Genomic DNA, 14,374 nt, shown 5'->3' with positions numbered 1-14,374 from the left:
AAGCCACGCACTCAACCCTGTTGGCACTGAGTTCTCTTATAAAGCACCTGTCCATTAGGTATTAATTTACTACATCAGCATCCAGGGGTCATTCAGACTTCACAGTCAGAGCAGCACGGCCTGGACCTGAGCATGCTCAGTCTTCTTTTTTCTTCTTCTGTGTAAAATGTTCAAAACTGCTCTCTTTACGATGTCTCTGAATCTTCTTTTTAACATCACACAGCCCATAAAGCAATGTGTTTATGATTTTTGTATATAAAATAAAATGTGTTGAAACTACGTCTTTGTGTAGACAGGATTTCACACACCACTGCAAAATGGTTAAATAGAAATGCTGCTACAATCGTCACTTTTGTAACCCTTTCATTGCTAAAATAAATGGTTGACGCGCTAGCTCCACATTAACGAGCCTACGGCATCCTGGGAGAGACAAACTTAAAGACAAAATTTACAGCTGAGGTCAACCCAGCTCAGGGGCTGAGCTGTATTATAGAGCAGTGAACATAAATATGAGATATAATAAAAATTAAACATATATATATGTCCTTTAACGTCAATCGTGCAATCGCTGGTTTGGAATTTATTAGTTCCTTCGGCCTGCCGTAGGCTTGTCAGTGTTGATAAGTTGAGCCTTAAACCATCAGAGCAGCAGACCAGACTAGCATGACAAGTCAGCATTTTCAAGTTCTTTTCCATGAAATATACTGTATGTTACAATGTTACAATTTCATTTAGCAGACTAATGGCAGTCATTAAACAACTTCGGCAGCCAGGAGAATTATCCATCCATAAAGGATACTCTGAAAAGATTAACAACCTATACTTATCTTTTTTTGATGAGAGGGCTTGCAATGTATGCAGACCAAAAGCAGTTGTAAAAAATAGTCATACACATAAACTATTTGTTGGTTTAAGTGTTTTCATAGAATTTTTTGATAATAGAATAATGAAACAGTGTTATTGCTGTACTTTAAAGAGTTAAACAAAAAGTTAAATGAACCCATAAGGGCTTAAATAATTAATTGACAGAAATATACAATGTAAAAAGCAAACATGACAAATGTAGCAGTAACGCTGACCATCTTCAGGAAGTCTTTGATGGTCCTCATGTAGCAGATGATCCAATCCAATCCAATCCACTTTATTTATATAGCTCATTTTAAAAGACTTCAAAGTTTACCAAAGTGCTGCACAATGAAATTAAAAATAAATAACAGTAAAGTGCATAGAAACATTAACAGCACACAGGAAGAAACTGTAAAAAATAAAAATAAAAACTCATAAAACACATAAAAATACAGTAATAAGACAATAAAAATGACACAGAAAGACAAAGACCACAAAAACTCTTGGATCTCTGGATTAAAGCCAAAAAATAAAAGTAACTTTTAAGACGTAATTTAAAAGTAGGTAAGGTGGGGGCCATCCTAGATGATAGTACAATGGTTTTAAAAGGAGAACTATTATCAGTATCATCAGACAAATGATAGACAGGGCAGGGGAGCTAACATTTAACAGAAAAAACTTCTGCAGCTATAAGATTTGTAAAAATGTAGAAAAATGTGAAAATAAAATACACAAAAATATACGATACTTTTTTTCATTTAAATAGTTAACAATGTATGCTGTCTGCCTTTCTTGTCTTGTATGGATTATTTTTCTTTTTCTGCAATACAAATTGAATATGAGAACATGAAATATGAATTATTTTAAAAATTCTGATAGCATAGACTAATATGTGTGTATTTGTGAATAATTACAATTCATAAATGAGAAAGTTGTTAATGCAAGCAGCTTCTCTTCTCTTCTCTCTTTTCTGGCAGGCTGAATCTGTAGCGTAAGTGGCTCTGATGCTTTTCCTGCAACTGTTGCAATGCATCCTTTCATTCCTGTCTTAAAGTGAAATTTGAAGCTTGGGATGCTTTTAATGAGTCCAGGTCAATAAAATACCGATACACTTCCCCAAAAGGTCCCTTATAGTCTCCACCATGTTGGACACACATGCCAGCAACAAGAAATAAAGAAAGGTGCAAGACACACTAAAGATGCTGACCTTTGTATCACGGCCACTATGAAATAAACTACAAATGTACAATATAAACCCTCAGCCAAACATGTTCTTCTTATGAGGCAGCATGTGACATAATAATCCAGCTGGTAAATCAGCAGGGCAAATATCCATCACAGTCTCAAGTGTTTCTTTGGTGGAGACTTGCTGCTGCTGCTCTCTTCCTCTGGAGTGTTCCTCTTCTCTGTAAAACAAAGAATTGCATATAACAAGATAACTTCAAATCCAAGTTTATCAGTTATTTTGTAGAGACTTTACAATTATCACAATTAAATGTTATAAATGGTTTCTGACTTTCTTTATTGGCCCCTTTTAAATTAAAAACAGGTATTTTTCTCACTATTATGTTGTGTTTTTTGACAAACTTCCCAGGGATTAATGTTTTAGCAACATACAGTAGATCAGATTGGGAGATATAATTATGAATGACAAATATCTATTTTATGTATTTTTTGTTATGTAATTGTGGTGTTTACAGTCACAGTTTGAAAGCCTTAAGAGACCAACATGGTATCACTTTTGACAGTAATAAGTCACATGTATGTTAATAATTCACTTTCAGCACTTCTCAAGCATACAGTTAACTACAGATAACTTTAAAAGCTTCTACAAAATATACTAAAATTTGGTTTATCATAAGCATCCTTGTAGGTGACTGAATCACACTACTCAGCTACCTTCATAATCCTGTTTTGTTGAATACCCCTCCAGATACATGGGTCAAAGGTTGAAAGTAATGAGATGAAAATAAATTAACTTTAATTTTCTGCCTTGAAGTACCACCAAGTGTCAAGGCTTTTGTATGTTTTAAGGCTTTGTGTACCCCCAGCATTGAAATCAGATACATAAAATTGTCAGGAAACCTGATTTCTGGCCACAAATGTCCATCAACCATTGTGTCTTTGGTAAATTATAGGGATCTCTGTTGAGTCCAACTGCCCTTAATTTAAGCAGATATTCGTCTGTTTTACTCCTGTTTTTGTCTTCTTCCGTATTGAAAGCAGAGAGGGCGTGATTCTGTGGGACATCAGATGTCGTCTCCATGGTGTGTGCAATATATAAAACTTCTAGCCTTTTGCCCTATACTTTTAACATTAACTTGAAGACACCGGTGCACCCCGTCAAACTGTATGTGTTTCTCATTGTGTACATAAAAATGTATACATTTTCCAACTATAAACTGCACATGTCATTGTTAGTTGGTCTTGTATTACGTTATATTATGCTTCATTTGATAAATATAGCGTTCATCCAGCACTTGATCAATGTCCAAGGTCAGCAGGTATTTCTCACGATGTAACCTAACTCTGGGTTTTCACTGTTCAACAATTCAGCATTTTTTTCAAAAATGATTCGTTCCACTTTTACAAAGCTTCTGTTAGCACTCAGGTGCAAAAATAATTTAGACTTTTGGGATCTAAATCGGGGCATCTTAACATGTCTGTCCTCATCACCATGACTACCAGCGACCAATAATGATACTGGTTCAAGTACGTTAACTTGCAGACAGTATGAAAGCTTAACATTTCATTAGAGTTTTTATTGAATCTTTCAATACAAAGAGTTTTCCATATATATTTCAGATAATTTTCCACTCTTCTTTATGTAACGAGACCCAAGGATTATTGACTGATCTGAAAAAAATTCGACAGACTAACTGATGAAGGAAATAATTGATTGCAGTTGAAGACCTTTTCTTGTGTAATTCCTTTGTTTTTAGTCTTCTGTAAAATAATTGGCTGTTTTACTTCAAGATTTTTTGTACAGGGAGCAGTTTTATTTTTAGAATGTTATTAAGATTATATTATTTTATTATCATTATAAAAATGTTTTCTTTTTATAAAGACATACAATAATTTATTAAGATTGATTTTGTTATTTTATTAGGAGGAGACTCGAAGTAGGATACCTAAATTAGAATTCTGAATAAGAAGATGATTGAAAGTCTACATTAACAATGCATGCTCATTATGAGATGACAATATAGGCAATAAGGGGGGGAAAGATCAGGTTTTAGCGATGGCATGTGAGCTGCGCAGATGCTGCGTGTCATTGATTGGACAGATTCTGTTAAAATTGATTGTGTGCCGCCTGATTGGTCAGTGTCCCATAGTGGGCTTGTTCTAGGGTGCGTGGGGATTTAAATCAGAGGCGGTGCTTGTATCGGAGATAGTGGCGATGATTGAGCACGTGAAAGAGTAAACGTCAGCGTGTATTTGCAGGTCGATATTCCTCTTTGTTACCGGTACTGTTTACTCCGACTTTGGAACAATGTTTGATTTGAAGAAGAGGAACAGTTTGACTCTTAACAGCAGCCGTGAGACGGAGGAGTTCAGACGAGTTGCGGTTAGACGCAAAGTCAAAGGTGCTGCCGTGGACTGCGACGCCTCACATACAGGTGAGGTATCTTTCATTAAGTCCTTGTGTCAAATTTTGTATAAAATATACAAAGGCTATCTGAATACTAATTAAGTTATACATCATTCATAAAATAGAATAATGAATAGTGAAATTCTGCCCCCTTGATCGACATTTGATGTATTTTTTAAGATAGCCAGCATCTTCTTTTGGATTGGCGTACATAAGCTTATTATTCAAATCATTATAGCCATACAAAAATAATATTAATAGAGTAGTAGTCCTATGGCTTTATTATTTTCTACATTCACAGGAGACCACATAATAAATGCAAAGTACAATTGTAGCCTCGAGGCTGGCTTTTATAAAATGCGTGAGAAGTGACCAATAGGTTACAAATCCCTATTGCTATTGCTGTAGTAAATATATTAGCCATTTCGTAGGTTTTTTTTAGCAGTTTATAAGTTGTTATTGTTTTAAAATAGTATGAATATGTCAAGAATCTGTGTTCCCACCAACCACATTATTAAGTCAGATAGACGTTTTGTTCTTAATTAGTACTAGCTCATCTTTAAACACCCACTAAGACAAAAGGACAATTTCTTAAAAATGTAACATGAAAAAGAAAACGAAGAGTGCCTCAAGAAGGGGACTGGAGCAGATAGAGCATCATAAACAATTTTAGTTAAGTTCCCGTATCATCCAGGGAAAATGGTGCCTTTGTATGCACTGCAATATGTGTGTGAGTATTTAGTTAGTCACAGTTGGTGTCTGTTAGCCTTTTAGTTGTTGGATTACTGCAGTGAAATCTCTTTTCCCTGATTCAGCCTGGACTTTGCCTGTTTGTCTAAAGACTAAAGCATGTGTCAATCCCTCACACATGCACATAGAGCTGCTCTGTTCCCCCATTAAGGCCGAGCTATTTGTTTAGATAAGAGAAGTATGTTTGTTCAAATGGTACCATCAGATGCAACAGTGCATCCATCTATCTGACCTATATAATGAAAATTATTCTTTGGCTTGGTGTGACATTTCTCAAACTGCACTTTTTTACAACTGAGCGGCTAGACACACAGTTGTGTGTTTTGAATTCAGTTTAAATATAGTTGAAAACGTTACGGTTCAACATTTTCGGACACATTCACTTTCTTGCACAGAGCTAGACGAGAGGACTAATACATTCTTATTTTTGTTCTTCAAATATTGAGCTTCACCTGATGAGCTTAGTTAAGCATAAAAACTGGGGAAAAAAACAACTAGCCTAGATCCATCTGACTTGCTTGTACCAGTTCGCATAGCTCAATAATTTAGATGTTGAATCTTCTTAATTTAATGTGTGGGCCTATAAAGGTGTAAAAAAAAAAACAATACTGAGTGGACTAATTAGTGTTTCTTTAGATTCAGCAAGTCTGACTATGTTACAATTTTTCTCTCCAGCATTGTCACATCAATTTCAGGAGTCCTACCCTTCCAGTAAATCTTCCATTCATCCTTTGTGAAAACTTCATGTTGTATTTTGATTTGGGGTTGTGCCAAACAGCAGTGACTTACAATCAGTGGAGAGAGAAAACTAATATGTGTATTGACCTATTCCTGTAAGAGTAATTATGAAATAATTTGGCTACCTGGATATCTCTGTAAAACTACAAAACTGTCAAAAAACTGCAAGATTCTGTGTGAGGGATTTTTACATTATTAATTTAGACAAGTGCTGAATGGTGCCTCTCAAACACTGACATTACTTGTGTGAGTGGCAAAGGTTAGACTCTATGGAAAAAAGGCAGAAGTGAGAAAGCAGAAGTATTGCATTGTTGAGAAAGCCGGCTTTAGCTCCCACCACGTGACAAACAAATCCTTCCCACCTCAGCATAGCCAGCAGTAAGTAGGAAAGCTGTAATTTGGTATACAAGTATTGGATACTCTTGCATAAGTTTGGAAATTGACTGCAGGTAAGAAAACAAACAGTTGCGCAATTTGATAGTAAGTTGTTCTTGTGCAGATTTCAAAGAGTGATACAACAGCAGTGACCACTAAGTTATGATCAAATCCAAAACAAGCTCCTTACCTGGAACAATCTGTACATTGTATTACATCTGACTTAGTCTTTGCTACAAGGTTGTTTTTATTTTTATTTACAGAAATCTTTGCAATTGCTGGCTTGCTGCTACAGTTTGTGTGTACTACATGCAGAAAAAATGGAGAGTATACGCATTTGATTTTATTTCTAGTTCTCTTAAAACACAAAATTTGGTACAATTTTTGGGGCCAATACCAATAGTTATACTACTCAAATTGAATTTACTTTTAGTAGATTTGCAATGTGGCTGCAAAATAAAAAATTGGTAGTACATTAAAAACAACTTGGAGACATGACCCCCCACGTGACTCGCTTACCAGTGACTGCATACATTATATAATAATAAGCAGCAGAGGTTAAAAGCAGTTCTAAAGGGGGGGTCTTAATCAATGATGAATGATATAATGCCACAGAAGCTGAAAAAACAACCCCGTAACACACAGGGTATACTGTCAAACAACAATCTCGGTGCTTTCTAGAAGTACAAGTAAATTATGTCAGTATATGTGTTGAATATAACATTAGCAGAGTTTGCAACAAAGAGATTTGTTATTCCGTGGACATTTAATATATTTGCTTTCAGATTGAGGCTGTGGAGGAACAAGGCCCTTTTGAATCATAGCCTCAGAATGATTTACATTTAAGAAAAGGTTGCCTGTTGTTTCCAAGGAGTCAGCAAAATAGATCCTAAATACAACATTCATCCTTACAAATGTGTGGTCTACAGCCAAACCTAGTTGAGAGTTTAAACTAGAACATATATTGACAATATAAGTCAGAAAAGTTAAGCAAAAATATGTAAAACAATATTTTAAGGCATTTCGATTTTTTTGCATTTCATTTGTTTGAATGTTTTCCCCAGTATAACTATGTGAAATTTTTAAAGATTAACTCTGTAAGAATTATTTCCATGTGGTATGCAAATAAATATTTGTATGAGGTTTACATACTAACTCTACATTTATTTCAGTAGTGAGCAGTGGAGTGTGTGGCTCGTATAGCTCTGGCCTTGCTTGTGACAGCTTCTGTGGATCAGAACCAAACTCTAAGGAAAGAAGCCCAGTAAAAAGATCTCCTTTTAAACCACAAGGTAGGCTGAAGTCTAGTGTGATATAATAAAATGAAAAATAGATGCTGTCTGTGCTAGTCTATTAGTGTAAAAAAAACCTCTTTACAACTGCTTGTCTAAACTCACTGTTTTGTGGACTGCACTGAACTTACCTCATTTTGTACTATAATCATAAATAAGCCAACTGTAATATTCATCTTTACAGTTCCTCCTAAACCAGCTCACCTGCAGACTCCTTTGAGGCTGGGACAAGCTCAAGCCCACAGTCCCAAAACAGGAAAATTACTACCTCAGCATGTTAATGGCTTAGAGCAAGACCAGAGTTCCAAAATAAGTTGTAGAGATTCTGTTTCCTGTGTCAGCCCAACACAGATTTGTCTAGGCTCCCCTAGTCCTGTCAGAGGAGGAGGGAACAGGTTTCTGAATGGAGTATCTGGAGCCCAGATCAGCCCTGCCAGACGTTCTCAAGAGATTTCAAATCTTACAAGCAGTCCAGTTTTAGGATCGCCAAGTCCAGGAAAAAGAGGTATTCTGAGCTGTAGCCCATTGAGGGAAGCAGGGCACAGCCCTGCAAAGTTGTCTCCAAGGAACCAGAGCCCTCTTATAGGAAAACTACGCACCCCCAGCCCTGTGCAGGGGAGGATGGCGAGCTACAGCCCTGCCAAGAACTCTAAATCCTGGTTGGGACTGCACAGAATCCCAAGTGGAAAGCTGGAAAGACAAGAGAAGAAAACAGAGAAATCATTGAGTGTGCCTGACTTGATTTTTTACCTGGATGATAGCAGGTGTGATTTTCAATTTACTCAATTTCTTCATTTTGACAACCTTAATGCCTTCCTGTATAGCACTATATAGAACCCTCATTTTAGAATTTTTCTTCAATATTTCTTCAGTTTTAAATGGATACATTTTATTTCTGCAGGATTCCCACTGAAAGAGCTGAACGCTCTCCACTGAAGCGCCTGCAATCACCTAGGCCAGCCATCACCTTAAAATCACCCATTATCCATAGACTCAGTCATTCCACAAATGAAGCCCATCTATCAAGCAATGGGCAAGAGCATTTCCCACCACAATTGAATGACACTACACAGGAGAGAGATTTCACAGCAGTGAATGGAAAGGGAATAAATGACAAAATGGAAGATGGCAAGATAACATATGGCTCCAAGTTTTCCTGCCTGTGGAATGAGGCCGCAACAGAACATGGCAGGGTTCACAAGGAGTGTAAATGTGAACAAAATGATGAGAAGATTATTGAGAGAGGAGGGGGTGAGCCAAAAAATACAGAGACCACAGAGGAGAAATTGTACAAAATAGCCAATGAACTCCTGCAGACGGAGAGGGCCTACGTCGCTCGTCTCCACCTGCTAGACCAGGTCAGTGTGGCAATCTGTGCATTGTGCTTCGGTGGAGGGAGCTATGAACAAAGACACATTTTTTGTAACGATACAGCTACAGCAAGCCCATTTAAGGTTAGGATAGTTCTTGTTGATTTGAAGCACAAGGCAGGGATAGGCAGTACCTCATTTGTTGTAACTTTTTAAAAAGTGCTATGTAAATACAGCTGTACTTACTAACTTGCACACTAGTCGATCTTGTTGCAGATAGAACATTTCTTGTCTTAAAGATCAATATCCCGATAATAATTAGTGTCAGTAAGTCGTGCCTCTCTAACTCCCACCACAGGTGTTCTGTTCACGTCTAACAGAAGAGGCAGGCCGAGGCTCGTTTCCTCCCGAGGTGATCAGAAATATATTTTCCAACATTTCCTCCATCTACTCCTTCCACAACCAGTTCCTGCTTCCTGACCTGGATAAGTGCATCAGCCACTGGTAGGTGTTAATGTCATAAACACAGGCCACTTCTTCTACTTAGTGTGGGAGGCTCAAATGCTGTTATGACGATACTGTGTTCCAGGATGCAATTATTTAAATATTGGGAATCTGAAATATCTTTATAATTTCACAAATAATAGATTAGATTATTGATTAGCAACTTAAAATACAATGAAGAGTGAAAATCTAGAGGGATACAGGCCATATTTCAAGTTAAATAACTATCCCCAACCCATAAGCCACAGTCAATGTTAGCATTCAGCCACTTCCTAAATATTACCATTCGCTAGTAAATTGCTGAATGTTACATTACAGTTAAAAAAAGTGTTGCACCATACAAAAAAGGAGCAATTGTCTTGCTTACTTGTTATGTAGTATGTGGATTTTGATGGAATATGGCCTGATGTCCCTCCAGACTTTTACAATCCATTGTCTTCTTAGTTGCCGATGAGTCCGGAAGTGTTGAAAAGATAACAATTGTAAGATATCTTACTTTTATACAATTTGCGCCTTGGAACAGGACAATACAGTGTTATACTAGTATTTGAGCATCCCTCCCTAAATGTGATGTTATAGAAAAATGGATGCCATGTGAATGTGGTGTATTACAGTAGTTTTAAATTAACTTGCTTCCTAAACCAATCTGTCCTCTAAAGTGTATATATACACCTTTGCCTCCATGGTTAATATGACTTGGAGTAGGCAAATTAAAACTGAAAATCTGCACTTTACTCTTGCAGTCATTCAAGAATGCAGTTGAGCAAACAAAACAAATGTGTCACTGTCTGAATATTTATGCCTCTATAACTTTTAAGGCCCATTCACCATTGACCTTCCTACTTACACCAAATATAGGTGTGAGAGCCCAGGCCTGGGTAACGTTCTGTTGCAACACGCACCCTTCCTGAGGATGTATGCAGACTACGTCAGTAACTTTGACCAGGCCATGGAGCTAGTAAGGACCTGGACTGAACGCTCCTCCACTTTCAGAAACATCATCCAGGACATACAGGTAGGACATAGTCAGCAGGGTATGCATATCGGTGCTTATGCCTGCGCTCTTTTACACACATCTGAGCAGGATGTCATGCATGTACTATTGTGTTTTAGAGTCAGGAGATGTGTGGCAGCCTCACCCTGCAGCACCACATGTTGGAACCAGTCCAGAGAGTGCCACGTTATGAAATGCTGCTAAGGGATTACTTGAAGAAACTGCCCAAGGAAAACCCAGATTATGAGCTTGCTCACAGTAAGTATGTACAAGTGGCTTTAGTCCAGTCCAACAAATTATTTTCCCAAGCCTTGTGCTTGTGTCATTTTTCTGGTCCTTTCCTCCCTCATAAAGTGCCTGTCTGTCTCTGATGGGTCATTATGTCTGTAATGAGCTTCATCTGTCTTCTCCTACAGAATCCTTGCAGACCATTTCCATGGCAGCCACACACTCAAATAGCGCAATCCATAAAGCTGTACGTTGCCATTCAATACCACAATATTTTTTCCCTGTTCTAAGTAAGATTTAATTCCTGATAGAGTGAAAAATAGCCTTATAAAGCTGTGATTGTGTCCATACAGATCTGTTTCAGTGTTTCTATCTCTCACTGTAGGAAAGCCTGAAGAGGCTTCTGGAGATCTATGAGATGGTTGGGGATGATGAAGTAGTAAACCCAACCAACGAGTTCTTAAGGGAAGGTCGTCTGCTCAAGCTTGCCGCCAGAAACACATCCGCCATGGAGAGGCACCTATTCCTGGTTAGAACACTTTGTAAAATCAGAAACATATAGGGACACACTTCAATTTTGGTCATGCTATTTGAGATAATGATCCATAATCTGTTGAAACCCTTTTGACTTTGCATATCTACCTCTTGTGTTTTACTATACTATCATAAGAATTGCATTGTAAGTCACTCTATTGCATTGTAAGTCACCTCTTTGCTAGTATATATTTAAGATTGTTTACTGTTCATAAAAGGAACCTTGTAAATTATGATGTACAACTTTTCTCCACAGTTTAACAACTTTCTGCTGTGCTGCACTCCTAAATTCAGCCTGGTTGGGCAGCGTTTTACTGTCCGATGCAGGATCGGAGTGGATGGCATGCAGGTGCAACAGACCACCAATGAAGATCACTCATACACCTTCCAGGTCTCTGGAAAAGAGAGAACCCTTGAGCTGCAGGCCAGGTGTGTGTGTGTGTGTGTGTGTGTGTGTGTATATATGTCATCCATAACATCAGATTTCACTTGTTTGATTCATTTTGGTTCATCATTCTGTGAATTGGTCTCCATTTGAGATTGAGCCTCCTAGTTATTCACCCTAAATGCTGTTGAATTAGTTTTGATAATTGGCAACACAGCCCCCATAATTACTGACAACTGGCAAATGGGTAGAAAAATAGAACAAAGAAGGCAAAAACCCCCACAGGGATGCAGATTTGCATATGACTAATTTATCATATGTCCTCTGCGTTTGGAAAATATGGTAAGTCATTTGCTGTGGAATTTTTACTTTACAAATTACAGACATGGCAAATGTGCAAGGGATTGTGGTAATAGATGACCTCCGCAGCTATTACAAATAACTGGAGGTCCCAAGGTAATACTAGTCCGGTGCGAATAGGGCTTTATTTGAAATCTTATGTTTAAAACTTGTACAACCATCTATTTGCTATGTCGGAACAAATGTAGAGGACTCTGCAGACTTGGTTGATTTAAATGGCCTCAACATATAGCAGTCTGTTAACTTAATCTTGTGTAATTAAACTTTAGGACATTGTACATATACAGTAAATACATTAAACATGACTTCCAGTCTGATTGTTGTTCTCCTTTGCTTTTTTTTAAAGCTCTGAACAAGACAGAGATGAGTGGATAAAGGTAAATTAGAGTTTTTATCTAGTGCTTGGTGCTACACATTAAATATTCAATGGAGCAAGCAAAGATTAGATGGTGTTGACTGAGTTTTCTAAAATAAGTTTGATCTCCAGGTTATTCAGGGAGCCATTGATGTGTTTATGAAGAAAAATGAAACCTTCAAACTGGCTTGTAAGGAATCAAATATAGAAGAACCAGTAAGTTTGAAAATATTTCAGCAGGGGGTTGCATAAATTTGTAATGTAGTGATAAAATATTTGAATATCATAAAACTCTCCAGCTAATGGGCCTGTGTTTTAAGACAGAGGAACTTGGCCGGCGTGCCCCTCGCTGGATCAGGGACAACGAGGTGACCTTGTGCATGAAATGCCGAGAACCTTTCAATGCACTCACCAGGAGGAGACATCACTGCAGAGCCTGTGGCTGTGTGAGTGATAAGATGTGGTATTCTTTGTAATGAACATGCATTACGACCTCATGTTAGGACAATATACTAGTGACCACTTCTCTGCTCTGCAGGTGGTGTGCTGGAAGTGTTCAGACAATAAAGTGGCTTTAGAGTATGACGGTAACAAACTGAACAAAGTGTGTAAAGCCTGCTACTCCATCCTGACTTGTCAAAGAGGGGACAAGATGGAGGGAAAGAAGAAGAAGAGGAGGATACTGGAGGTGAGTTGTGTATTTTTTCCCAACAGTTTTGTTTTTGTCACAGTGTTTAGCTCTCCATTTATGACTTCCACAGGGGCTTGGTATATATTAAATTTTTTTCTTGTTTTACAAATATGTGTAAATACTGCACATTATATTCATTTGGACAAGCTGCCTCTTAAATGCAACAAAGGCAGTATTGGATAAAAACAAAGCACACTTTTTTCAACATTGACACTGACATTAAGAGATCTTCTTTGGTATATTATGCATAACACCAGGAATGTCTGTCTTTCTATGAGCGTAAAATGCAACTTCACTTGTCTATAATATCACTGTGTATTGTATATGTGTTCTCTCAGTTGGAGGCATCTCTAATATCCACTGACAGCGTGATGTGTGGTTTCCTTCTGTATGGTGACAACCCAAAGACCTGGCAACAGTTGTGGTGTGTTATCACCAGGACTGAACCTCCTGTCCTCTGTCTGTACACAACTCCTCAGGTAGGGATCTCTTTGATAAAGAATGATGTTAATATCACAATGCGACTTACAATATTATCCTTGAAATTATTATCATTAATCATTATCATTCGAGTAATGATGCCACATACTTGTTACTGTTGGTATTTCACTGTTGCTTGGTTGAAATTGTCATGCATGTGATGTCGTACATATGTTACCACATTCATGGCCCCTGAGTTCCAAACATCTAATGGCTATAGAGCATTGCCTCTCCTGTTTATTGATGAAAAACATATATTAAAACTAAAAATGTATCCTTAGAAAAACAGAATATTCTGTGAGCTGCATTGACTCTGGACCAGGTGTCTCCACTATATTATTTAGGCTTTGCATTGTGTAGGGTAGATATACTGTAGGCGACAAATCAACCCAGGCTGTGAAGACCATAACATACAATTCTCATCTCTTTTTGCTACTTCTAAACTTGACCATACCACTGAGTGGTTTGTTTTCTAATTCTTTTAGTGTTAGTGGTTGGCAGCTCTGAAAAAAATGACATCACTTTAAATGTTCTTTTAAAAAGGAGAGCTCACTTTTCTGTTGTGAGAGTTTGCTGACAAAAAAAGCTTGTTTTTTCCATATAAACTTTAACTCCTGCATCTGCAAACTGCTTTTTTATATCTCCAGGAAGTGAAGCCCCTAGCCTGTATACCTCTACCTGGCTGCAGTGTAGAGGATTCCCCTCAGGAGCTACAGGGTCAGACTTGTTTCTATTTAAGGCAATCTGAAACCACCCACACTTTTGCCTGTGATGGCTTGGACCTGAAACAGAGCTGGCTGACTGCTCTGAAAATCGCTGTGGAAAGATGCCAACGTGACATTGACGTGGCATTAATGGTAATGTGAATAATGGAAGTGTCTCCAGTGAGCACTGTACACAAACATACAGCAACGAATGAAACAAGTCCACCAATGTTGAA

The 14,374-nt window shown here is 37.7% G+C and overlaps 1 protein-coding gene across 1 annotated transcript; it reads left to right on the top strand.

Moving 5' to 3' along the window:
- Window positions 1–4,339: 4,339 nt before the first annotated feature.
- LOC138599840 (FYVE, RhoGEF and PH domain-containing protein 4-like) lies at window positions 4,340–14,300 on the top strand. The gene is made up of 15 exons (XM_069671595.1): window positions 4,340–4,466; window positions 7,778–8,357; window positions 8,495–8,951; window positions 9,262–9,407; window positions 10,266–10,422; window positions 10,521–10,659; window positions 10,818–10,876; window positions 11,015–11,158; window positions 11,420–11,592; window positions 12,255–12,285; window positions 12,396–12,479; window positions 12,584–12,709; window positions 12,802–12,951; window positions 13,293–13,433; window positions 14,082–14,300. The coding sequence occupies exons 1-15, from the start codon at window positions 4,340–4,342 to the stop codon at window positions 14,298–14,300; spliced, it is 2,733 nt and encodes a 910-aa protein (XP_069527696.1).
- The last annotated feature ends 74 nt before the right edge of the window (window positions 14,301–14,374 follow it).

This window comes from Semicossyphus pulcher, unplaced genomic scaffold (genome assembly GCF_022749685.1).
Source record: "Semicossyphus pulcher isolate SPU_LCO1_2020_fin unplaced genomic scaffold, fSemPul1.0.p SCAF_20, whole genome shotgun sequence".
NCBI lineage: Eukaryota > Metazoa > Chordata > Actinopteri > Labriformes > Labridae > Semicossyphus > Semicossyphus pulcher.
Note: the sequence above shows the minus strand (reverse complement) of the source record. Positions and strands in the feature narration are given on the sequence as shown.

Coding starts and splice junctions, on each gene's coding strand:
- LOC138599840 (XM_069671595.1), top strand. CDS start 4,340: ATGTTTGATTTGAAGAAGAGGAACAGTTTGACTCTTAACAGCAGCCGT. Junction 11,159..11,419: donor TGGAGAGGCACCTATTCCTG/GTTAGAACACTT, acceptor TTTTCTCCACAG/TTTAACAACTTTCTGCTGTG. Junction 12,952..13,292: donor AGAAGAGGAGGATACTGGAG/GTGAGTTGTGTA, acceptor GTGTTCTCTCAG/TTGGAGGCATCTCTAATATC.